Source organism: Chlorocebus sabaeus, chromosome 20 (genome assembly GCF_047675955.1).
Source record: "Chlorocebus sabaeus isolate Y175 chromosome 20, mChlSab1.0.hap1, whole genome shotgun sequence".
Classification (NCBI taxonomy): Eukaryota; Metazoa; Chordata; class Mammalia; order Primates; family Cercopithecidae; genus Chlorocebus; species Chlorocebus sabaeus.
In genome coordinates this window covers 85103334-85130506 of record NC_132923.1, presented here as the reverse complement: position 1 = coordinate 85130506, position 27173 = coordinate 85103334, and the positions used below count along the sequence as shown (strand labels likewise).

Here is a 27173-nt window from a genome sequence, read left to right as displayed (position 1 = left end):
CTTAGTTATATAGTTGAAAGATGAGTTGAAAATCTGATTCATGGGTTGGAAATCACCTGTCACATATGAGTTTTAGGCGTTGGTCACTTTGTTTTGAAACAGCTTTGGGGTTTTTTCCTTTTTCAACTCATAATAGGCTTTAACAGCTTTTAGTTTGTTTCTGTTTTTTAACAACATGAGTTGTCAAATTTGATTATAGCTTCTTAGTACAAGATGGATAAATTTGCTTTGTGTCGTGTAATTTTTATTTTAAATGCTACATCTTTTATGAACACTAACTTTATACTAAGATTAGGAAAATGAGAACTGCATGTCTGCAACAAATAGCTATCTGTAGTATTAAATTGTGAAAATGTAGACTTTGGATTGGAGCTGGGATCTCTTAATATGTAACTGTAACATAGAGTAAATAAGTATTTTGTCCCTTGTAGGGTCAAACAGTACAGTATACAGGCAGAATTAGAGATGTAGGGCTTTTTTTTTTTCTTTTTTTTCCCCCTGGCTTAGAGAACCGTTTGATCAGCTAATACGGAATTAAGTCCCTAGGGCTGCCCAGGCACAACATTAACTGCTAGAAAAGCAGCTATTAAAGGAAAATTTAAAAGAGTATTAGTGAAGGTTAAATACTGACCATGGACATCTGGCAAAATTGATGTTTTTTTTTCCCCCTCCACCATTGTTTATAGTTTATTGTTATTTATCAGAGAATTAATGTCTATTTTCAGAATCTGTTACCATAAGAAATCCATTTGAGGACTTAGTATATGCCAGGAGTTCTACTAAATAATGATGATATAGTGCTGAACAGAACTAGATAGGATCCTTACTCCGTTAAGCTTACAGTCTAGTGGTATAGATCAACATTAAAGAATAACACAAATAGAAAGCAGAGCAGTGGTTCATGGGATTGACATGAGAAGCATGAGGCAAGCTCCCAGGTGATGGAAAATACTTTATTTCTTAATTGTGGTGGTTACAAGTGTGCATATGTTTATGAAAACATATTGTACATTTAAAATGGATACATTTTATCACATGTAAATTATGACTCAATAAAGTTAATTAAAAAGAATAACTCAGGTAAGGTGGTGTGTGCGCTTGTAGTCCAGCTATTCCTGAGGCAGGAAGATCACTTGAGCCCAGGAGTTTGAGTTCAGCATGGGCAACATGAGACCTGTGAGACCTTGTCTCTAAAAAAATTTAAATAGATAACTAAGATAAATGTAAAATTACAGCTGTAGTACGTTCCACAAAGGAGAGTTACATGGGCTATGATGATGTATGATGGCCAGAACTGACATTGGCAGGGAGGAAATGATGATGAGCAGAAGTAAATAAGTGAAGTGTGGGGATTGATGTCAAGGGGACAGTATAAAAGAAGTAACAGCATGTGCCAAGGCCCTAAAATTGGAAAGTCCTTGGCAAATTAAAGGAGTTTGAAAAAGGCCATTGTGTGCAAAGCAGAAAATAGGTACTACAAGGTAAAAGATGGAGCTAAGAGGTAGGTAAGGCTAAACCTTGTCAGCCATTGTTAAATATTGAATTGTATCCTAAGCACAACTCAGTGGAAAGCAGTTAAAGTTCTTTCATTGGGGGAGGCGATGAAGGGGTAATAAAATTGGTTATAGAAATACTGCTCTGGGCATAGTGTTGAGAATGAATTGGAGTAGCCAGAATAGATTCAAGAAGACTTTAGTAAGATTATTCCAACAGGCCAGGATAGGGTGGTGGCAATGGAGAGAGATGGACAGAATGGAGTGTATTTAGGAGGTAAAAATGACAGAACTTGGTGATGCACTGAATGTGGAATGGGGGAGGTGTCTAGGAGGGCTGCTAGGTTTATGGTTTGCATATTAGGGTGGATGATAGTGGTTTCATTTACTGAGACAGGGAGCCCTGGCAGAGGACCCAGCTTTTAGAGTGGGTAGGGGGAAGGGGAGAGTGCCTCTGGTATTGGGCATTTTGAAGTGATTTACATAAAACAAACTGAAGGTATCTTTAACACTGAGTCCAGCAGGTTAGCATATTTATTCAGCAAGCATTGCGCCTTTTTTTGGTTTGTTTTTGGGGTCTTCAACTCCTGGCCTCGGATCCCCCCGCCTTCCCCCACCCCACCCCCCCAGCCTCCGCCTCTCAAAGGGCTGGGATTACAGCAGTGAGCCACGGCGCCTGGCCAGCATCGCTGTTTGTGCCGTGTGCCCTGCGCTAGGTCTTGCAGTGGGTACCAGTAGAGCCATAAAAGTACAAAAGATAATTGGACGTTTAGTAGGTATAAGAAAAACCAGCAGGAGCGGAAAAGGAGCTGGTCCTCCAGATCAATAAGTTAATCACTTAGGTCTGTGAGTTCCTGCATTTTGGGGGATTCTCTGTGGAGGTCCTCTAAGTCCAAACTTTTGATATAATTTGCAGTTTGCGCCATTTGGATTCCTGAAGCATCTTTACAAGCCACCTACATTCCTTATGGAGCTGTGGCACAACAGAAAGCCCACGATGTCTCACCGGATTAATAAAAACATAGGCGCTCACGCTTTTGTTTACTGATACAGTATCTCCTCCCCCCGCTCACTCCCTCAACACCCACGCAACACAACTTTCCGGAAGTAAGCAAAATCCATTATCAAAATGAAACTCCGGGGCCCAGGCTCCACAGCTGCCATAAACTAGATGGCACGTTAGAAGCCGGTGGGTGTAGGTGAGGCACGCTGGCGCCCGCGAGCCCTTCTCCAGTCGCCACCCAGTGGGAATCCGCAGGGCTGGAGCCCCGAAGCTAAGCTGAGCTTCCCAGAGCGCAACCTCCCTTTCCCCCAGCAGCTCCGGCGCCGCATAAGCCGCGTGTCCCCAGGCGCACTCCCCCAAGGTGAGCCCCCGCCCCCCGCGGAGGCGGCTGGGTCTCGGGTCTGGGCGGGGCCCTCCGTAAGCCCTCTCGCCGTTTCGCACCCCTCCTGCGAGCTGCCTGCGCCGTCGGCCTCTCCACCCAAAACTGGCCCAACCGCCAATCGTCGGCCTCTCACCTCCTACAGCAGGTGACCCATGGCCAATCGCCAGGGGTCTCTTTGCCAGGAGCCGCCAGGGCCAGCCAATCGGGGCGGCCTCTCCGCGGGGGAGGGCACGGGAAGGGGTAGGGGGTAAAGGGGGTGTCCCGGGGGACGTGTTGAACCTCAGTCAGGACCGCCTGCGCCGCAGTCTGGGAATCCGGCCGAGGGGGGCAAGAAAAAGGGGTGCCCGGGAGCAGCCCCCGGCTCCCTCCCCTGGAGGCACAGAGGGCGGGGGCCTTGGCGAATGGCTTTCTTGCTGGTCACTTGCGGAGTGAGTAGACCCCGAGGGTCTGGGAGAGGGGCCGGCGCCTACCCCTGAGTCCCCGGGGTCCCGGCCGCCTGCCCCGGGCCAGGCCGGGGCGCGAAGGTCGTGCTCACCCAGCCTCCTCCCCGCTGCCCCCTGGGGTGAGTAGGACGACGTGGCTGCCCGGGCCCCTCGTCCTGGGGAGCTCTCCTCACTTCCTCAGCCTAGATGGAGTGGAGGCTGAGGCCAGGGCCTCTACTTCCACCAAGAGAGCATTCGCCCCCAAATCAGACTTTGGAGGAGGTCTGTTTTTTCCTATTCATTTTTGTGGAACTCTATTTTCCTTTTGAAAGCTGTCTCAGAATATGTTTTTAAGCAGAAAAGTTAAGCTTTCTCTTATGTGAAAGCTTAATTTTGACCAGTTGCCCGTTAATAGAATCTCCAGTTGCAGACCAAGTGTTTTTTTGGTGGTGGTTTATTTTTGGCACTGTGTTCGTGCCTGGCCCTGTATTTTTTGTGTATAAAGTAATTACGGATACTATTGTTTTTGAGTATGTGTGTCGGAAAGGAGGTGATTTTATGCTTTTTGGGTAGCTTGTGCAAAAATGCTGAAAACTTTGGTTTAGTTTTATGGGGTTCTCAGCCCAGCCGAGTTATGGAAAGTTGAGTGTAATTAATGGACTAGGAAGCATAGTTGAATAATGCACTTTTTGCTGACCATTCATACAGTATTATAAGTATTTGTTATGAAAGGTTGAGAGATGTATTGAACAAGAAAACTAGCTTTTGCTAATTTGAAGTAATACTTTGTTTTGCTTTTTGATTAAACTGTTTACTTTTAGCTGTATTAAGGAAGATAAAAAAATCAAGTAATTCCTAGTTTCTCAATGGAGAAGCTGGAAGCATCTTAGAATAGTAGTTGCAGGTTTAAGAAGTTTTCACAGTGAACGTTAAAACTGGAAATTCTCACGCAGTTATGTATGAATAATCTATCTTGAACACTGCCTGTATTGAACTAAGCAGGTGATGAAGCCCTTTAATGAATACTGTTAGCATCTGTCATTTATTTTTACTTTAAGTGTTGTATTGTTTTACTTTTTTTTTTTTTTTTTTTTTAAATGTGCAGCCCGACAAGAGACAACCTAAATAAAAATACTGTATTACCTTTCCTAGTTCAGGGAAGGTATATGATTAAAAATCAGATTTGGGCCAGGCGTCGTGGCTCAGACCTGCAATCCCAACACTTTCGGAGGCTGAGGCAGGAGAACTGCTTGAGCCCAGGAGCTGGAGACCAGCCTGGGCAACAAAGCCAGAACCCTCCCCCCCGCCCCTGCCCCAATAAAAATTTTAAAATGAGTTGAGCATGGTGGTGTGCACCTGTGGTCCCAGCTGCTTGGGAAGCTGAGGTGGGAGGATCCCTTGAGCCCAGGAGTTTGAGGTTGCGGTGAGCTAAGATGGCACCGCTGCACTCTAGCCTGGATGACAGAGAGCAAGACTGTCTCAAAAAAAAAAAAAAAAAAAAAATGGCGGGCGCAGTGGCTCATGCCTGCCTGTAATCCCAGCACTTTGGGAGGCTGAGGCGGGTGGATCACTTAAGGTCAGAGGTACGAGACCAGCCTGGCCAACATGGTGAAACCCCGTCTCTACTAAAAACAGAAAAATTAGCCGGGCGTGGTGGCGGGCGCCTGTAGCCCCAGCTACTCAGGAGGCTCAGGCAAGAGAATCGCTTAAACCCGGGAGGTGGAGCTTGCAGTGAGCCGAGATCGCGCCACTGCACTCCATCCTAGCAACAGCAAAAAACTGTCTCCAAAAAAAAAAAAAAAAAAAAAAAACTCTTAAAGAAAAAAACAGATTTGTAGTCTGATTTGAGAGCTTAAATGAGAAACAAGAAAGATAACAGACAAGTTGCATCTGTTTCCAAAGTGTCCTGAGTTTGGCTTTGACAGAGATGAAGTTGTATTTGGAAGTGCCCTTCAGTAAATACGAGGCTGCAAAGGCTGTCTACTGGTCACGTTCATTTTGGTATTTCTGAAGTTCTGTGATACTTTTAATGTGACATTTTCCAAATGTTTTTTAATGTGAAAAGATTATTATATTTTGTACGCTCCGCCATCCCCACTTCAATCTCTGTTGATATTAAGATTAGCAGGGAATTTAACTGTAAGTTTGGTTCAGCCGGGAAAGAGCATTATTTCGATAGCACTGTGTTCTGCTGGTTGGAAAGTCAGGCACTCGCATGGTTTGCACGCTACTGATTAAGGGGACGATGACAAGAAAATCTGATAATCAGGCTTTTGTTCAGAGAAGCAAATTCTAGGACGTCCCCTGGGATATGTTGAGTTCTATCTATAGCTAAACTTTATACTGTAGAATGATAACAGATATTTATGATGATTCTTATATAGAAAAAAGACTTTATGATTACTAGTATATTTAGAAAATTATTTAGGAAGCTTTTCAGTAAAGGTTTAAACAAAGATTGTTATGCTTGAAAGAATGGTTCTTATACTGACAATGTAATTAAGCCAAGTATTCCTCCTTGAATATTTTAATGAAGTTCTACCACACACGGGCATTTAAAGCTGCTTTCCATCTTCCTTATTTTCCATCTCCAGTCACCAGGTCCTGTTACGTTTGCCTTAGTAATATATTTCAGATTTGGCACTTTTTTCTAGATGATAATGCTTTAATTCAGGCCTTCATGGTCTCTCACCTAGACTTTTGCAAGGCTTTCTGACTAGTCTGTCATTGGACTCCCCTCACCCAACCTTTTTTTCCAAAAACAAATTCGGAGTAGGTCGCTGCTCTTACAGTTAAGAATGTGTTTTGACTCCTCCTTGCCAGAGTCCAGCTGCCCAGCATGTTCTGGAGGCCTTCTTCATATTCTGGTCCTGATTTATCTCTGAGTCCGAACTCAGCTCCAGGTGCTTTACCCACAGTATTCGCTGTGAACTGTTTCTCATTGAGAACATGCTGTGGCCTCTCAGAGTTACTTGTCTTTCCACAGCCTTTCCCTCTTGCTTAGATTACCCCACTGTATCTCAAGTGATAAGCCTCCTGTTCTTCCTTAGCATACAGCTCCTGTGTTAACCTTTTCTATGATGCCTTCCTTCAGGCAGCGTGAGTTGTTACTCTTGTGTGTGCTACTACAGTACTTTGCTCATATCTCCATATTACAGCCTTCACTAAGTGGTGTTGTAAATTTTTTAACATACCTAATTCTTGCTTTAGACCCTGATTTCCTAGAGATCTGGGATTCTTACTCATCTTTGTATCCCCAAGGCCTTTGTCCCTAGTTTAGTGCATAGCACATAGTAGGTATTCAATAAGTGCTTAAGAGATCAACATATGTGACATAATAATAGCCTAAGTGTGTAAACCTTTCACTCAGTTTTACTGGAGTTAGGTTTTTCCCTGCGAGTTAAAAATGTTTCCTAGGTCACCGAGCTCCCTGGTTGCTACCAGACATGAGAAATAGGGGATTTGAAAAATGTTTAGAAACAGTGTTTAAAATGGTGGGCAGAGCCGGGCACGGTGGCTCACGCTGTAATCCTAGCACTTTGGGAGGCCCAGGCTGGCGGATCACCTGAGGTCAGGAGTTGGAGAGCAGCCTGGCCAACATGATAAAACCTCATCTCTACTAAACATACAAAAATTAGCTGGGCGTGGTGGTGGGTGTCTGTAAGCCCAGCCACTTGGGAGGCTGAGGCAGGAGAATTGCTTGAACCCAAGAGGAGGAGGTTGCAGTGAGCTGAGGTCACACCATTGCATCCTAGCCTGGATGACACAGTAAGACTCTGTCTCCAAAAAAAAAAAAAAAAAAAAAAAAAGATGGGCAGATTCCCAGGACTCCCCACCTTCTCCTACCCAATCTATAGGACCTCTAACATGATTTAAATAATACTGATAGTAGTATGAGTACTAATTGGTTCTGGGGTACTGTTAGTATCATAGGAAAAAGCATGTAGGCTAGCTAGAATGTCAGGGAAACTGCTATAAAGGTGAAATTTGAGCTCATTCCAGATGATTAGGTAATGCTTAATTATATTTGCTGTCAATATTATCTCTATTGTCCTTAAAGACATCCTTTGAAGATGATGATAGTGCCTGGCCATAATAGACATTCAATAAATACATGTGTCATTAATGAATGGTTTGGTTACTCTGTATGTGTGTGTGTACATGTGCGCGTGCAGGAGAGAAGAGAACTGTAGTTCCTCCCATATTGGAGTTCGTTTATTTCTGGAGACACCTTTAGGAACTTGGCTTCTTTACTGTATTGACTGAACAACTTGTTTTTGCCAAAATATGCCACTTCAACTGAGTTATTTTGCTTACTCCATTGTTTCTTTGCGTTCTCTGCATTCCAGAGCGTGTTTTAAAATTGGTTGTATTAGTCTTTCTCACTCAGTTTCAAGGTTACACTAAATGACAGTTTGCTTGAGTTTTGACATATTTTGTCATACCATGGAGGACTTGGCTGCAGTTGGAGCCTATAAATTCTTACTGTGTTTATTTAAATGAAATTAATTTTTATTAAGGTGAATACATAGGCCCCAGTAACCAATATGGTTAGGAATTTATCCTCCCGGTGAAACTGGTTGTTTGCCTGGAAGTATTGGCATCACAGAATCCTAGAGCTGGAGAGAAATTTCAAGTTCTAATTCCATTTCTACCTTATTATTATTATTATTATTGAGAAATCAGTCTTAGAGAAACCAAACGACTTGCCCACAGTCACATAACTAGAGAGTAGAATGACTAGGACCACAGCCTAGATGACTCTTGCTCTTTTTTCTCCAGAGAGAAGCAGGATGCTGCTCTGGCAGTCTCCATCCCTTGGTCACCTTGCCTCTCAAACCTTAATACTTATTCCCATTTTTAGCCACTAATTTTGGCTTCCTTGAGATTCAGCATTCAGATCCAAAAAACATCATACATTCTTCTGTAAGAGAATATTGTTCCTCAGTTGGCCTCTTTGTGCTTCCCAGCTCCTCAGTCTGGGAGTATGCCTTTTCTGGTTATTCTCCATTTTCTTGCAGATTTGTTCTCTGCCCTTCTCTCTTCTGTGCTCTAGGAAGCTGACTTTCACAGCTTGCAGCATCTGGGATCCTTTATCCCTTGGCTTCTAGTTGGGGTTTAGCAAATGGGAAGCAGTGACAGAAAATGGAAGGGAAAAAAGGTCTTTGGAGTATTTATTCCTTCTGCTCCTTCTATGCTTTGAGGCAGTTCTGGCAGTGACTGTCTTACAGCCATCCATGTCCACTGAGTAGCTCCCCCTCTGGCCAATGGGAACCTTGTTTCCTTGTTCCTTCAGGCTACTTGCAGCTCCTAATTCCTGAGTACCTTAGCATCTCTTGTTAGTTTTCTTAACCCTACTCTCACTTTTATAGGTACTATAGTCATTTGATTAAAGAAAAGTTCAAACATTGTATCTGATTATGCTGTTTCCTACCAGGGCCCACTGCTGTAATACTTTACCCGTCCCATTTCTGTCCAAATCCTACACTCTCAATTGCATCCTCTGTGAAAGCTCTCTCATCCTTATAACTTTCTCCTTTGAATTTCTTAATGCCTTTCTGATAACATTTTACCATGCTTGAATCAATTATTTGTAGACAGATATATATTCCCTCTAATAGAATGAAACTCTTCTAGATCTGTATCTGCTTCATCTTGGCATCCCCAAAGCATCCAGCACAGGGCCATAGTCATAAGAGATGCCCAGTGAATAAATAATTATTGTAACACTGAATTCTAAGGCCCAGCATAGTGTGTGTAAAAATGTGCTCAGGATAAGATTTGGCATGAGACAATGAGTTTTTACAGAGACAAGAAGATTGTCATTGCGTTTCTTGTTTTACTACCATTTACTTCAATGTCTTTTTCTCCTAGTCAATTTCTCTTTCTTCTTAAAAACTTTTAGCCTTAGAAAAATTCAGCAGCCATATTTTACAACTACCAATATAATAAATCCCTTAAAATAACTATGAATTATTTATGATTTTTCCATGAATATTCTGATTTATAATCTGCAAGAACTTCTAGTTCCTTGATTACTTTTTGTGTTTAAATGTTAACAGGTAGGCACATTGCAGAATTCCTTAATTCATTTATAAAATTTTTATTGAGGACTTGCTGCAAACCAAACACTAGCCTGGGGGAGATAGTAGAGAATAAAACAAAGTCCTGTCTTGATTGACTTGTATTTTAGATCATCTTGGTAGATTTCTGACAATTAAACTCAGTAATTTTGTATGCACTTTTTAACAACTTTAGCGAAAACCGAATATGTTTTCCTCTGATACTCATTGGCAGCTAAAATCAGATATATGAAGACAGCTTTGGCATATATAATTTCTAAGAGATAAATATCAGAACAATTGTTGAGTCTATTCAAGTCAGGGTCATTGTTCTATTTTGTTTACCTGTGACTGATCATCTGTTAGTCTGACTAGCTGTCACCTTCAGTGTTAATTTGTCAATTTGTTATATTCTGCTATAGAGATCCAGTCTTGTTAGATGAATATATCAAGTTTTGTTTTTGAAAACATTTCATAATCAAATTTTCACCAAGTATTAGGCTATAAAAATTTTGCAGTTATTTCAAAACTTGAACTATCAGAATATTCAGTTTAGGAATTCACATATTTAATGTTAATTTTTCCTAGTGATTTGTAGAACACATTTCCAGGAAATTTACTCATTTTTGGTGGATCCTTAAAAGTAGACTCCAGATAGGCTTTCCAAAATGCTCTTAATCTGAAGTTGGGGAGTGGAAGAATATTTTTTTTCATCCTGTACTACTAGTAAACCTCTCAGAGTTTATTTAGATCCTGGAATGATTTACTCCATCACTTCTAAGAAAGATATTGCGAGTAGCCTAAACAACTAAAGTATCTTGGAAGAAAAGTGTTGACTGATTGCCAGCACTACATAGTCCAACAGTGCTTTGTTAGGTGGTGTGATGTAGTAGGTGTTTCCTTCTTTAAGAGATAGCTTTCTTGGATGTTGAGTCATGATCATGTTGTTGGCAGGAAGGATGTGGAAAAAAAAGCTTTGCCATCTCGCTTTGTTATATTGGCCACTTCATTATTTTATTTATTCCAGTATAGTGGTGATTACAAAGTTTTAAGTGCTTTTTGCTAGTGTGTGCTTTACCTTTAAATGATATTATACATTTGTTATCCTACTTTTTTGCTTGGAAAGGTGTATCTGAGCAGCTTTAGCATTTGCCACATTTACTCCTGGAAAACATTTTAGAATTTTATAGATAATTTTCAAAGAATAATGCTTATGACCTTGCATGCTAAAATGGTTATAAAATTTTCTAAAAATGTTCATAACCTGTAGTTTCTGAACATTTTTACCTAAAGCTTTTGAATGTAAATTATAAAATAAATGCATATTTATTTTAAAAAATTAAACAACATGAATGTGTGAAATAAAAACTGAGAGTCCCTGTCTCAAATGTCCCCATACCTCAATCCTGTTCCCCAGGGGTAACTGCATGTGTTTTGTTTCATGTGTTATATTTCAGGGGTGTGTGTGTGTGTGTGTGTGTGTGTGTGTGTACATTTTTAAAAATGAAACTTGTAGTGCGTAAGTAAAATTACATAAAAATGCAACTTCAGTATTATTCATGTGTCTACTTATCTAGCATAAGGTAAGCACTCAGTTATTATTAACTGCATTGAATTCCAGTGTCTGTTTTATTTCTGTAGCTTGCTTTCTGCATTCAGAACCTGTAGACTCATTTCATTTTAGGTTTTGTAGTTTTTTTAAAAAGGCAGTTTGGTGGATTTTGAATCATCTGAGGCAATTTTATATGCCTTTCATGACATTTGTGTCTTAAAAATGCAGCTACATCCTGTATAGAGAGGGTGACCATATAATTTATTGCCTAAACTGGGATACTTGAGAGTGAAGGAGGCTGCTAACAATAATTTTGCTGAGACAACCAAGCATACACTGACTGTCCCAGGCAAACTAAAATATATGGTCATCCTATTTACAGACTTAAGGTTTTTGTTTGTTTTGGTTAGTTTAGTAACTTCTTCATATGGGTTTGCTGAATAAATTGGGAGTGTCTGGGAAAGACAAGCTGTCAGTGATTTAAATAGAGGAAAATGGTACCAATTCCAAACCTTTATTGTTTAGTTGTTTAAGTAGCCAAATAACTTTATGGAGTTAGTATTTGTGTTTTGTTCTATAAGTCAAAGGGTGTATTAGTGTCAGATGAGGGTGTCATGAAGAGTAAGAAATTGTGTTAAGGGTTATTATTGAAGTTCATGCATTTTAGCTGTACCTGATTCCTGTTTGTAAAGCAGCTCATTTCTGTCAGAACTATATGTGAGCAATTCAGATTTGTTTTGTGTTATTTATTTTTTATCAGAAACTGAACATTACACATAAACCTTTCTTTGTAAATTTAAAGATAAAAGCAGTTCTGGTTTTTCAAAGCACTAACGTATGTTCAAAAATTAGATTCTTTTATGAAAAAAAAACTTTATTTATATTGTTTGATTCTTTGTTACTAAGGTAATAATTAAGTACAATTTACCTTTTGTGGTTCAGTCATAATACCCAGTGCTTTCCTGAACATCTCAAATTGGAATATTTTTCCTGGTCTGTTTTCCATACTGTGTTTTACCACTTGTTTTGTCTGTTATTCATTCCTTTTTAAATTACCATTCTCTATTATCTTCTTGGGAGTTCATCAACTTATAGCTTGTTTTTAAAACGGATGTTGAATACAATTTAACTTATGCTTATAGCCTTTACTTGATTGTAGATCTCTGTGAAAATTGCCTGTATGTTATAGTATTATCTAGTTTTTCATTTGTTTTGTTTTTATCCGTCAGTACTCTTTGAGTGCCTTCTATACATAAGGACCTGGAGATATAGTGGTGAATCCTGGTTATCTAAGGCTCCAAATTACGAAAGGGAAGTAGAACACCTACCACTCTGTTACTTTACATGTATTACTCATTTCATCTCTCCAGTAACCTTGAGTAGTTTTTTATTATACTCATGGATGAGAAAATGGAGGTGGAAAAAGTAATTTGGCTACATCACACAGGTAATTCATTAGAAAGTTGCAGATTCAGGATTTAAAACTATATGAGTCCTTAAAGCTCATGCTCATTTCCACTGTGTCAAGGGCCTTCAGGCAGTTTTTAGATTACATTTTAGTGCCCTTCTGTCATTAATTCCTTTTAAACATCATTGTGATTTAATAGAAAAGTATAATGGATTTGGTCAGAGGACTAGGTTGATATCCCTATTGAAAAAAAAAAATTCAGCTGGATGATTTGGGTAAGCACTTATAAAATAGGTTTAATATCTGTCTACCTTACTATATTACAATGATCAAATGAGAAAGCTTGGAAAGTGTCTAGTAGAGTACTTAATACTCTGAAAAATTTAATATACATTGTGCATCCATGGTGTTAGAGCTGCTTACTTAGCACTACAGAAAAAGACCGTATTTTTTAGGACATCCTTGGGGTACCTAGCAGTTGGTAAGGTAGGTACAGCTACCATGTTGACTATAGAGAACCTAATTTGAAGGCTTAGATTATCAAGACATTGGCTTAAATGGAAAATAACTTCTCTAAGGTACAGTGAAAGGAAAGGTTTAATACTAGGCTCAATTTTATGGATATTTTTGAATTGATAGTCTTCACTACAAATGAATTGATAGTTGAATATTCCTTAGGATTAAAAGAGGTGAAATTCTTAACCCCAGAACTTCCCTGTTCTTCTAAGTCCTGTTCTTCCCTTAGCAGAAATGGATAAACCACAGGGACAATAGGGATTGTAAATGTTTCCAAATTTTCAGTAATCCAAGGAAATCACAAATTAGTGTGCCTCACATAAAATCATGGTATAATTAATATTTCTGGTCTCTTTAATATACTATTTTTCATCGTCAAACCCACTTTTGGTAGGGAGACAAAATGTCATTTCTCTAAAAACTTAATTTGCTAACTTAAATTTCTAAGGAACAGAAAAGCCATTATGTTTGGCATAATCTCTTTTTTTTTTTTTTTTAATTTGCCACTTGCTGCTCATGTACCTACTTTTCCTCTGTGTAGTTACAGATTTTTCTCTTATTATTCCTTTACTTGATTATTGATGTTAGACTCACAGCATGGTAACTTTCTATTCTCTCTTTTCCTTACTTTTATGGAAGATCAGTACCACACTTGCTTTTTTCCAGTCTTCTGGTATCTCTCCAGTTCTTGAATTTTCAAAAATAATTGTAAGTGATTGAATTGTAAGTATGCTCTATACTTCTTTCTTTGGATGAAAGCTTATCTGTGATGCATGTCATCTCAAATTGCTAATTGTGAACTTAAACTTTCCAATATTCTCATATTTTAATCAAAATGACATTCCTGCTAAGTTTTCATTACTTTTCTTATAGGGTGTTTGTTTTGCTAATTTTAAAAAAATGTCTACTTTTGTCCAGATTCATGCCATTTATTTTTCATTGGGAGGCTTGTTCTTTGTTTTTCCTTTGTTAAGTTTTTAAGCCGTTGTTTTATTTTACAATTCTACTACTGATAACTTACCTGTTTTTCTTGTTATTCTGAATTTTCTATGAGACTAAGAATAATTTACTTCTAATATATTCTCTTTTTCTCTTTTTACAACATATTTTTATTATATAAGATTTTGCCCTATAAGAGAAAGTACTGCATATAGGACACTTAATCCTTTAAGTTTTCACTGTGAAATAAAATTAGATATGAAAATAATTAGTCATTTGTGAATTTCTTTTTACAACGTTATTACTCAGCCTTCCTGTTCTACCTTATTCTCGGTTCCTCAGGTCACCCATAGGTTTCTTAATTTCCGGATTCTGGACTCAAGAACTTCACCTTTATCTCCACTATTCATTATTCTTCCTCTGTCAGCAGGAATTCCTTTAAAAGCTCCTACTCTGCCTCGGGAATTGACTCTCGTATTGTTTTACTAAGGAAGTGTCTCTCCACAGCAACTATAATTTATATGTACTTCAGACAGTTTCAGGGGCTTCTCTTGCAGTACTCCTTTTAATGGGGGTAAAACATGCAGTTATGTGTATGTGTAAAGTAAAGTATAAATAGTGTTTAATGTCCTAACTAAAATAATTAAAAATTGATTTTGCTGACATTTGTTAGATTTTAAGTTCCTTCTGAAAAAAGTAGTGTTATTTAATTTAAGTATTAGAAAGGTAGTAGGAAGTACCGACATACAATTTTGAGGCAGTTTGATATTCTTCTACAAGTCTAGGTACATTATTTTAGAAACTCCCCTTAAATTGGTCCAGATGTATATGTTTCTCTTTCTCTCTCTGTTAAACTGGATACATAGATCCTGGATGATATAGAAGTATGTGTTGTTCTTCTTGACTTTATATATCTACTTTAGGTTTTGCTTCTTTCTCGCTTTCCCTTCTTCCCTCCCTCCCTTCCTTCCATCCTTCCTTCTCTCTCTCCCTCTCTCTCTCCCTCCCTCCCTCCCTTCCTTCCTCCTTTCCTTTCCTCTTTCCTTCCCTTTCTTCTTTCCTTCCCCTTCCCCTTCCTTGCCCTTCCCTTCCCTCTTTTCCCCTTCCCTCTCCCCCCTCCCTCCCTCTGTCCCTCCCTCCCTCCCTTTCTCCCTCCCTCCCTTCCTTCCTCCTTCCTTCCTTCCTTCCTTCCTTCCTTCCTTCCTTCTTTCCTTCTTTCCTTCTTTCCTTCTTTCCTTCCTTCCTTCTTTTCGACGGGGTCTTACCCTGTGCCCAGGCTACAGTAGCTTTATTAATAAAGTGTTTTTGAAAACCAGAGACTATTTTTTTTTTTTAGCATATTCGCCACAGAAGTGGTTTTTCTTTACATAGATTTCTAAATTTTATGATTAGATTGAAGTTTAATTTCTTTTGAGATTCTTCTAATTTAATTTCTTGTTATATCACAGACCGTTTTGTCTTTATTTCTCTATAACTGTTGTGTATAATTTAAACTTTAAATGAATTCATACAGGAATCATCTAATTAGAGCTGTGGCTCACATCAATGTAATAAACCAAAGAGCAGCAACCTCTTTGGTCCTGAGTGCCAATAATGTGACATAATCCCTTCAGTTACTACTGAAGGACCTGGACAAAAGAGAAGGAAAGACAACATGGAGAAAAGACTTGAGTGAGTAGAGAATAGGAGAAAGAGAACAGAAAGGCAAGAGAAATCTTGGGGAGAAGAGGTCATGAGGAAGACCCATGTTGTGGCATCAATTTCCAGTCACTGTAGCCAGTGCCATGTGTGTTCATTTAACACTGAGCTGGCCCTGATGGGTATAGTGATTAATGAATGGCATAGTTCCTGCCCTTGTGGAGTTTTAGTCCTTCAGAGAAGTCACTCAGGTATTTAATTATGATAAAATGTGATAAATGTTAGATAGAGCAAATACAGAGTACTAGAATGTTTATCTACTTGACTCCCAACTTGTTCTCAAAAGCTACTGTAAGAAGTATGAAGTCACACTCTTGTCTGAAAGGATCTGCCCTATTCTCAGTTCTTTTCAAAGACAGACCACCCTCAATATGGTAAAGGACTATATTCTTAGTCCTGTTTAAAACTTGGCCAGGCACAGTGGCCCACACTTTGTAATCTCAGCACTTTTTGGGACGCTGAGGTGGGAGGATTGCTTGAGCTCAGGAGTTTTTATTTTATTTTGCAAAAAAGTAAAATAAAAATTTATCTGGACTTGGTGGCACATGCCTGTAGTCCCAGCTACTGTGGAGGCTGAGGTGGGAGGATTCCTTGAGCTCAGGAGGTTGAGGCTGCGGTGAGCCCTGACTGCACCACTGCACTCCAGCCTGGGTGACAGAGCAAGACCCTGTCTTACAAAATAAATAAAAATAAAACTGCATTAAAAAGGATTAATATGAATAAGTGTTATGGCTTAGTGTTGTAAATGTTGAATAGAAAGAGGAACAGTTAATACTTCAGGAGAATTTTTATGAAATAATCTACATTAGGAAGTAATGGGTTTCTCATGAGATACTTAAGAAAAGACTAGATGACTTTCAAAGATGTTATGAAAAGAACTTCTGTGAATGGGAGGTTGAATTAGGTGACTGATGCTGTAAGTCACAATATAAAGTCATACTTGTGTTTTCTTCTAGAGTATTAGTTTTACTAGATTTGAGAAAACACTTGTTAACTACTTGTTCATGTTGTTGTTGAATTTTATATGATATTTTATTGGTTGCAGATGGGGCACTGTATACATAGATTTTCCTTTTAAGTACATGAAAAATTTGTGCATTACTATGCAAGGATGATTGGGCCAGTTCTGGGACTGTCATTGTAAACCTCTTGTTATACATTACCTAAAGAAAAATGGGTTGATGAGTAGATCTTTGGCTTGGACCTTGTGAAGTGTGAAGTTTATTCTAGGGTTAAAAGAAGGTTGTAGAAGACTATCTAGAGGCAAGTCTAAGAAGAGAGTCAAGGTGAGGTTTATATGATTCTACGAACATCAAAAGGTTGTTTCTGAAGAATTGATTTAGGTAGGGTTCAGATAGCAGTAATTTAAATCTGTTTCCATTCAGTCACTGGACAATTTTTAATCTAATCGGTTATTTGTTAAAAAAGGATGTTTTAGTTAGATTTTTACAATATTAATTCTAGATTCAGAAGAGTGAAAATACTTAAAGATCACTTTTCCCCTCTTGTTTAGATGCTTTTTTATTCATTTATGAATATGCCATTAACCTTTTAAAATATTTACTAAAAATGATGTATTTAGCTGATTTTAGCTGTATCTTGATAGTTTAATTATTGATAGTCATGTTACATTGCTGTGTGAAACGAAACAAAACCAAAAAACCAGCCAAACAGTCCTGATTTTTCTGTGGCACAGTAACATGGAAATAAATTACTCCTTTCTTTGATAGGGCAGTACTCTAATATCTATGAAATATGATGTATTTATCCATTTCTATATCTTGTATCACCAAACTATATATTTTAAATGTCTCTAACAGGAACTTCTTTGGGTTATCTTTTAAAATGAAGATGTGTAAACACAGTTTTATAAATATATCTGGATTTTGTATGCATTGTTTATTAAGATTTTTTTTTCTTCAACTTTGTTTTTGTACATGTCATCTCCCATTGGGAAGGGGCTTTGTAATACTCATCGTCAAACAGTTTCTTGACACATATGTAAAAAAAAAGTAGATATATTTATCACCTTTGAATTTGAAAAAGAAAACAAATTATGAGATAAGTTGATTTTTCCCGTGGTCTTAATAGGACTTAGATTTTTATTTAAATTCTATTTTTTCTTTGGTTCCGAATTTTTGAATTTTAGTTTGGGGAGAGCAACAGAAGTACTATAATAGTAGTAATTGATAGTGTCACTAGTTGCTATCTTTAGTAGAGGTAGTAGCGGCTGTACTAATAATAGGAGGAGGAGGATGCCCGTATTTGGCTGGTAAGAAAACCGAGGTTTAGACAGCCACAATATTGTGTTAGTGAATGCACTGGAATTAGAAACCAGATTTGCCAGCCCATTGCTGTTTCCATAATACCATAACATCTCAATTTGGTGTTTTGAGATAATGGTTGTAAAAGTGCTTTAATGATAAAGTATACAAAGATCAGGTGTTGCTGTAATATAAAATAAATTTTGGCTTCAGTTTACTAAAATGAGAATGTGAAAATAATCAGCATGCTTTGGGCAAAGGCAGGGAGGAGTTGACAAGTGAAAGTCAAGTGTGAGATGGATATGTTGATCAAGTATATTTTACCCATTTAGTGCAGAGTATTGTGGTTGGGTTGGGATTTTTACAGTAGCGGTTCCTAACCCTCAGTCCCCTGCTTAACAGTATGATGACTGGGCATGAAAATGTGGCATGGTGGTTGTCATATTGTCTCCAACTGTTTTGTGTTTTACACCCGGGATTGATGTATTTTTTAGTCAGAGATGATTAAGAACTCAGAGGTTTCTTTTGGTTAAAGTTAAAACATAAGAATCCAAATGCTCTTGGAGCTTAAACTCTTTAAGTATGCAAAAAGTAGGACATGCAAATGATACACTTTTAGACTGAGAAATAAGTAGGCCTTCTAAATAAATTAACATCTATACCCTGTCTAAGTGTACTGTTCACACCAAGGGTGAAAGTGAGTAGGAAACTTGACTAGGAGAGGTGTTGTTTCTTTCACTTAGAGAGGGGCCACTTCTTAGAAGAGGAGAAAATTTAGAGGTTCTTTCTTTAGTAGGGGAGGAGGGAGGAAAACTTCAGAGATCATGGGGTGAGTTGAGGAATGGGAGAACCAAACAGTGAGAATATGAAGTTAACATTTAGGGAAGGGGAGGAATGAAGTGAACGAAAAGGGGGAAAATAGGACGTAACATAGGTGGGTTTTGTTTATGTTCCTTTGTTAAATTACTGTGGTTCTGGTGGTGATTGGGAGCCAATTACAGGGTTTGGGGGAGATAAGAAAGTGATTCTGGAGAGAAGAGTAAATCCAATTTGAGCAGCAGCATGTGTAATTGATGAGAAGGGAAGCAGTGTTCCAAGTTAATGAGGAAGGTTGATGTACCACTATTTAAATAGACCTAACACTTAAATAGACCCATTATTTGTGTCAAAGTAGAACTGTGTTTTAAAACTTGAAATGTCTTCATGTATGAAGGAAGTATTTTGTGTACTATTAAACATTGCTTGAGTTCTGGTAGATTCATTGCAAATTCTCTTTCTTTAGGGTTTGGATTCAGGATTTGTTCCTAGTGTCCAAGATTTTGATAAGAAACTTACAGAAGCTGACGCTTACCTACAAATCTTGATTGAACAATTAAAGGTATGGCATTAATTTGTATATTAAATTTATATAAATAGAAAATATTACTGAGCTTGATTTTTTAGTAAAAACAGTTACTTGATGTTAATTTACAGCCCTCGTGTGGTTCTTCAGCAGTTTTTAAAGCAGACTTGATAGGTGACTTATTCAAAGGTCTTTGTCTCTAATTATATTAGTAAATAGCATATTTACATAATGCTTTTTTGGTCATTAAGAAAAAGGTAAATATGTAGGCATAATTAGAAAAAAATAATTCTAGATTTGGTTCATATTCTGTTTAAAATTTCCACGAAACTGTGTTTTAGTGGCTTAATTTCTTTTTTCGTTTGTTTTTTGAGATGGAGTCTCTTTCTGTCACCCAGGCTGAAGTGTAGTGGCATGATCTTGGCTCACTGCAACCTCTGCCTCCCAGGTTCAAGCAATTCTTCTGCCTCAACCTCCTGAGTATCTGGGATTACAGGTGCCCGCCATCACGCCTGGCTAATTTTTATATTTTTAGTAGAGACAGGGTTTCACCATATTGGCCAGGCTGGTCTCGAACTCCTGACCTCGTGATCCACCTGCCTCGACCTCCCAAAGTGCTGGGATTACAGGCGTGAGTCACCGTGCCCTGCCTAGCAGCTCAATTTCTAACGCTTTTTTAATTTGAGGGGGATGGAATATGGGGAAGTGATTTTTCTACCTCCTTTATCATTACTGAAATGAATTGTCTCCTTCAGTTCCTACTTTAATTAAAAGCAGAGGTGCTGGGAAAAGGACTGTTGATAAACTTCGAAAACAAAGCAGAAAAAAACTTCAAGTTTGAATTGATAGTTCAATTTCTTAAAAGTCGTCTGTTTTCTTTTGGTTATAATTCTTCCAGAGTGATTGATCTTGACCAGTTAAAATGATTTCATATGATAGAATTTGATACAGTAGAATATGACTTCGATTGAGTGCCTTGAAAAAAAATACATGTTGTCTTGAAAATAACATAAATCATCCCTGGATGAAATGTGTTTAAGAACTAATGTTTGCTTTTCTGTGTTTAGTGAATGTACACGGTGTAGTAAAGTGACTTGATACTATAACCATTTTTAAAAATCTTGTAGCTTTTTGATGACAAGCTTCAAAACTGCAAAGAAGATGAACAGAGAAAGGTAACTTCCATAACCATGATTTTGACGTTAAAAATTGTAAATTCCACAGCCTTTTGGAGAAGACTAAGTACCTTAGTGTGTTTTTACTTATTATAATAATATTATTGACCTACTATAATATTACTGCCATATGGACCTCAAGGGCACTTTTCTGATAAATTTCTGTTATGGTTTCTTAAGTAAGCAAAAGGATAATTTACAGAGTTGTGGGGGTTGTTTTGTTTTGTTTCATTCTGAGACAGAGTCTTGCTCTGTTGCCCAGGCTGGAGTGCAGTGGCACGATCTCAGCTCATTGCAGCATCCACCTTCTGGGTTAAAACGATTCTCCTGTCTCAGCCTCCCAAGTAGTTGGGATTACAGGCATGCGCCACACCTGGCCAATTTTTGTATTTTTAGTAGAGACGGGGTTTCACCATGTTGGCCAGGCTGGTTTCAAACTCCTGACCTCAGGTGATCCACCCACTTCGGCCTCTCAAAGTGCTGTGATTACAGGTGTGAGCCACCACACCCAGCCTAGAGTTTTAATATAATACCTTTTCTGTATTATATTCCTAGGAGTAAGTTATTTCCTTTTCCTGTATCATATGTTGAAGGTAGAAAGTTATTATATTTACATATGGTCACTTCAGATACCAATAAACCAACCAGCAAGAATATTCAGAATAAATAAAAAGCCATATATGAAGAAACAAATCATGTTTTAATTATGGGTTTAATTATGGTTCTTTATTGTCCCCCAGTTGCATTTCTGACAGCTACTTTGTAGTTTGCATATTGTCTTTTTTCTAATTAACATTTTTCCCCTCCTTGGCTATATTTCTTTTTTTCTTTTTTTTTTTTTTTTGCTTTTCTGTTGACTATATAGCCTTGCATTTGGCTCTTTTATACCTGTTAATAGTAACTCATGTTCTAACTCACCTTTCATTCTTAGTTTTGGAATTTAGTCCCATGTCATTTTAAAACAACTTAGGAAAGATAAATGTGATTTCAAAATAAGTGAAATTCGTAGAAAAACCAAAACTTGTTTTCAGGTGAGGAATAATAATTTTTGTTGTTGTTGTTGTTGTTGTTTGTTTTGTTTTGAGACGGAGTCTTGCTCTGTCACCCAGACTGGAGTGCAGTGGCACGACCTCAGCTCACTGCAAGCTCTGCCTCCCGGGTTCACGCCATTCTGCTGCCTCAGCCTCCCGAGTATCTGGGACTACAGGTGCCCGCCAACACGCCCGGCTAATTTTTTGTATTTTTAGTAGAGGTGGGGTTTCACCGTGTTGGCCGGGATGGTTCTTGATCTCCTGACTTCATGATCCTCCCTCCTCGGCCTCCCAAAATGCTGGGATTACTGGCTCGAGCCACCATGCTCAACCAGGAATAAGAATGTTTTATACTATTCTTACAAACCTTAAATTGAATCACATGAATTTTATTAAAGAGGGTATATAATTCATAAAATGTCTGGAATTTTTATACAAATAATTGATTTAGATAAAAAACAAAATATAACAAAAAGTACTCCCTTTCCAACTTGTTTGTACTCACTTAGAATGAGTACATTTTGGTAAATTCTTTAAATGACTAGCCAGTAAAAAGCAACTGTGCTTCTTTGTCCTTCTGATTATTTCTGTTTAAACTTACTATTTTTCACAGAAAATTGAAACTCTCAAAGAGACAACAAATGTAAGTTATATATTTGATACACTCTGACTTTGCATTAGAAAATGTTTTAAAATGTTATTTCTATTTTAAGCTGCCACTATTGATGACAGCAATTGAAATGTTAGTTTTTATGAATTTATACAGGGGTGCTTAAGCATTGATTATTTTCTAAAGGAATTTAAAATAATGCTAATAGAATAAGCTCCTTAATTGAAATTGACTTCATGTACCATTTACCTGTTTCTGATCTTGTCTGAAACCTTGGATAAAACGTGTCATCCACGCACAATGGATATATTATTTCATATTTTTAAAAAATTAATTTCTTTGATTCTTAAGACAGGGTTTTACTATGTTGTCTGGGTCTCAACTCCTGGGCTTAAACGATCCTCCTGCCTCAGCCTTCAAAAGTGGCGGGATTGGCCGGGCATGGTGGCTCACGCCTGTAATCCCAGCACTTTGGGAGGCCGAGGTGGATGGATCACCGGAAGTCGGGAGTTCCAGACCAGCCTGACCAACATGGAGAAACCCCGTCTCTACTAAAAATACAAAATTCGCTGGACGTGGTGGCTTATGACTGGTAATCTCAGCTACTCTGGAGGCTGAGACAGGAGAATTGCTTGAACCTGGGAGGCAGAGGTTGCGGTGAGTTGAGATCGCACCATTGCACTTCAGCCTGGGCAAAAAGAGCGAAACTCTGTCTTTAAAAAAAAAAAAAAAAAAAAAGTGATGGGATTGTAGGCATGAGCGACTGCAACTGGCTTCTTATTAAAATATATTGTAATTCAAGTTTTCTGATAGAGTGGACTTCTGACATTATATAATGGGCTACTAATGAGATGTGTAGCTTGCTCAAAATTTTAAAACAGGCAAAATAATAATTTGATTCACCAGTGTTTTGACAGGATCCTTTATTCTTCATACTTCCATCAAAGTCTTTTTTTTTTTTTTTTTTTTTTTAAAGAAACAGGGGTCTTGCTATGTCATCCAGGCTGAAGTACAATGGTGCAGTCATAGCTCACTGCAGCTTCGAACTCTTGGGCTCAGACAGTCCTTCTGCTTCAGCCTAGGGCTATAGGCACACGCCACCATGCACGGCTGATTTTTATTTTAATTTTTTGTAGAGATGGGATTTTGCTATGTTGCCCAGGCTGGTCTCCTAGCCTCAAGCGATCCTCCTTCCTTGGCCTGCCAAAGCAGTGGGATTACAGGTGTGAATCACCATACCCAGCCCATCAACTTCTTAGGTAGATTTCTTAGGGTTGCTGCTGTTGATGTAAGAATCTGGAAGTTAATCAGATTCGTATGTCTTTCTGTTTGAAGTGTTGAAAAACCATTTGGAGCCAGGCATGGTGGCATGTGCATGTAGTGCCAGCTACTCGGGAGGCTGAGGCAGCGGGATCGCTTGAGCCCATGAGTTTGAGGCTGTAGTGTGCGATAATCATGTTTGTGAATAGCCACTGCTATCCGGCCTGATCAGCATAGTGAGACCTTGTCTCTTAAAAAAGAAAAAAGAAAAAAAAATATATTATTTGGTATAAATTAACAATTTGTGGCATTTGTTAAAATTCATAGAACTGCTAATGAATAACTTCATTTAACATTATCAGCACACTAGAACCCACTAGATCCAAAGAGGATATTTCTCGTGTAGTATAGACTTAAACACTATGCATTTGAACTGATTTTTATGTTTTATGTTTTTATGATTTTTATGTTTTATTTTTATGTTATATATCCATTTTATTTGAGCCAAGATCCTAAAATCAGTGTTTTGTTTTTATAGAGCATGGTAGAATCAATTAAACACTGCATTGTGTTGCTGCAGATTGCCAAAGTAAGTAAATTTTACTTTCAGTTACCTTTATATATGGAGTTCAAAAATTAAAAAGACATTTTTCTTTAATAGTGAAAAAACTCAGATCTGAAACATAGTACCTTTCTACATTAAACTGTATTGTGAGCTTATACTATGGAACAACTATTGTGTTTGGATGTTATCTTAGCTACTGTTTCTGGTAATGTCATTTCTGGTAGCTGGGAAGGAGGGGAGCATGTTTGAATGACTCACCCCTTCCTTCCATTTTATCCCTTATCACTGCTTGGAACAGGGACATATTTTACAAAAGCTTCCACAAAAAAAGTTTTTCTTAGAAAATAGAGAAGTAAGTTCTTACAGTTATTGTCCATAATGAAGAATATAATAGAGATATATTTTTAAAAATTATTACAGATTTTTTTCTGGTAGTGAACTATATTAGTGGATTTTAATTCTTTATTCATGAAACAATATATTTGAATTATTGTGGATTAAAAATTTCATATATGTTGTCTCTTTTTCTGAAAAATTTTGGTGTGTTCAACCTAAATATATATTTTATTGCCTGAGATTTTCTGAAATAAGAATATTATTGTTTGAGAATAGGAATTTTAAAAAATATTTCTACTTCACTACTTGCCTTTATTTCCAGCAAGGGGTGGGTGACCAGCTCTGCAGCCAAGTTGAGAAATGTTGTTTGAATGAGTTTATAATTACTCATCTCTTTTACTTCTTCAGTTGCATATATTTGTTTGCCAAATCATAGAGACTTTTAACCTACTATTGTTAATGACACAATAGCATAGGACAATCCATTTGTGTTTGGATAGTAAGGATATTTAGCTTGTAAATTAAATGGGGCAATGTCATTTTCTTTTGAGGCCAGATTTAAAATATATTTTTTATTTTTCGAGACAGAGTCTTGCTCTGTTGCCCAGGCTGGAGTGCAGTGGCATAATCTCGGCTCACTGCAACCTCTGCCTCCTGGGTTCGACTGATTCTCATGCCTCAGCCTCCTGAGTAGCTGAGGTTACAGGCATGCACCACCACACCTGGCTAATTCTTATATTTTTGGTAGAGACAGGGTTTCACCATGTTGCCCAGGCTGGTCTGAACTCCTGGCCTCCCCAAGTGCTGAGATTACAGGCGTGAGCTACCAAACCCAGTCCAATATATTATACATAAAGTGTCAGAACTTAGGGCTTATGTTCTATTTCTCGATGTTAGTGATACCTAGATTTCCTATGTATGTGTCTAAATTTTTCATTTCCTGTTGTAGATCATAGTATATTCCAAAGCCAAACAGAAGGGAAGTTAGGATTGGTGGCACAAAAGAGATAAGGTTTTTTATTTTAGTTTTTCTTGGCTCTGGAATTACATAGGTGAGTAGAAGCACCTACAGTTATCCAAAAGTTTACCTGTAGATAACCAGTAGACTACACCATGCCCTGAGAGACTAGATATTTTAGGGAATCCATACAGCCTTCTCTTGAAGATTGGGGAAGCAAAGGAGCTGATACAGTGTTTAGGCTAGTTTGGGTGATCTCTGAAAATCATTCAGGACTTTAGATAGTCGTACAGTAGGTTAGCCTAGCCTATTTCAGTAGTTCACTGTTTAGCCACTCATCAAGAACATTTTTAGTGTAATTTGTACTTGCTACCTGTCTGTGTTAGCCCAGCTTAATAAAACTATGTTTTAGGGTTCTTCGCAATGGGTAACTTGGATCACGTAAATGAAATTTGGCCTTTTATTTATTCCAGAAGGAAGTTTTATTGTTGTTAAGGCTTCTTATGTACAAATACAATCCTCAATTATATTTGTACCGTATATGGACTCTGTTTATATCTTTAAACTCAATTTAAATGTACATGAGACCATGTCACTTGCCAGCTCAAATACCCCTGATGTTTTCCATCTCATTTGTAAAGAAATAGAAATTACTTACGTTCACTGCCCTCTTAACCTGTCTCCTACCCTTGCTTGGTCACACCATTCCAGTAACATTGGCTCATTTCTTTTTCTCAGGCAAGACAAGCTTCTCCCCAACCCCCGCTTTAGGAATTTTTACTTGGTTTTCCCTCCACATGGTGGACATTTCCCACAGATTTCCACCAGGCTCACTGTCTCACTTTATTCAGGTTTTTAGCACAAGGAACATCTTTGGAAAGACTTTTCCTGACTCCTGTGTCTAAAATAATCTATACCTCCCACTGGTTTCTTTTTCTTCGTGGCCTTATATCACTCGTCAAGTTTACATGATATATTTGTTTATCTCTTTATTGGCCATCTACCCTAGAGTACAATCTTGGTGAAGACTTTGCTCGTCTTACCACTTACATTAGTCTGCATGGGCTGCCATAACAAAACCCCATAGACTGGGTGGCTTAAAGAACAGAAGTTTATTTTCTCACTGTTCTGGAAGCCAGAAGTTCAAGATCAACATTCTGGCCTGTTCAGTTTCTGATGAGGACTCTTCTCTTGGCATGTAAATAGCCATGTCTTCACATAGTCTTTCTGTGGTGAGTATGCACAGAGAGAGGGAGCATGCACATATGAGATAGCAAACTGTTTGGTGTCTCTTCTTACAAGGACACTAATCTTATTGAATCGAGGCCCCATCCTTATGATCCCAGTTAACTTTAGTTACTTCTGTAGAGGTCTCATCTCCAAATATAGCTACCTTTGGGGTTAGGGCTTCAACATAGGAATTTGGGAAGGGACACAAACATTCAGTCCATAACCCCATTGTATCCTCAGTACCCACAGTTGCTTACCATATAGGAGGTGCCTGATAAATAACTGAATTACTGAGTGATTTTTCTAATGCATTACTTTTAATGGTTGCATGGTTTAGTATTTTCACTATATGTGTGATTTTTTTTTACTTAGCCACCTCTCTGATGTGCTGTGATGACCATCCCTATAAACTAATCTTTAGGTAAATTTAATCAATCTGTGATTAAAATAAAAGATTTTAGAATAATAATGACAGTCAACTTTGCATAGTCTTAAAGAGCATGGATTATGGACCCGTACTGAGTATGAATCCAAGCCCCACCTCTGGAGGAAGTTTATTTATCCTGGCTGTGCTTTGGTTTATATTCCATATACAAGAGGGGTAATAATAATGTCGGCTCTTACTGATACTGTGAGACTAAATGAATTATTATTTGTGATGCTTTTGGTAGCTGGCATGTAATAAGTTCTAAATAAGTGTTTATTAAATTTTAAAAAATAGAAGGATGCAAATTTTAAAGTGACAGTAACACATCTGGTAAAAATTGGAGAACTTCCATTGAGTACTGATGGAAATATAAATTGTTATAGCCACTTTGGCAGACTGTTATTCACTGGCAGGTTAATAAAATATCGGAATCAACTACTTTGAGGGAGATAATGCCATTTGAGACCCCAAAGTGATATGAGAAGATAGCTAATTTGATA

At 38.0% G+C, this 27173-nt stretch overlaps 1 protein-coding gene across 7 annotated transcripts in view; it reads left to right on the top strand.

The window, feature by feature from the left end:
- The window catches only part of OSBPL9 (oxysterol binding protein like 9), a 167054-nt gene that overhangs the window by 104045 nt on the left and 35836 nt on the right, over positions 1 to 27173 (top strand). For 2 of the 7 annotated variants that reach the window (XM_037999829.2, XM_037999834.2), the window contains exons 5-8: positions 19022 to 19117; positions 20209 to 20256; positions 21901 to 21930; positions 23696 to 23746. In XM_037999829.2, the coding sequence (XP_037855757.2) occupies positions 19022 to 19117; positions 20209 to 20256; positions 21901 to 21930; positions 23696 to 23746 (225 nt within the window). Of the gene's footprint in view, positions 1 to 3145; positions 3307 to 19021; positions 19118 to 20208; positions 20257 to 21900; positions 21931 to 23695; positions 23747 to 27173 lie in introns of those variants that run through there. The other 5 variants (XM_037999839.2, XM_037999836.2, XM_037999851.2 and 2 more) reach the window with 4 other exon arrangements.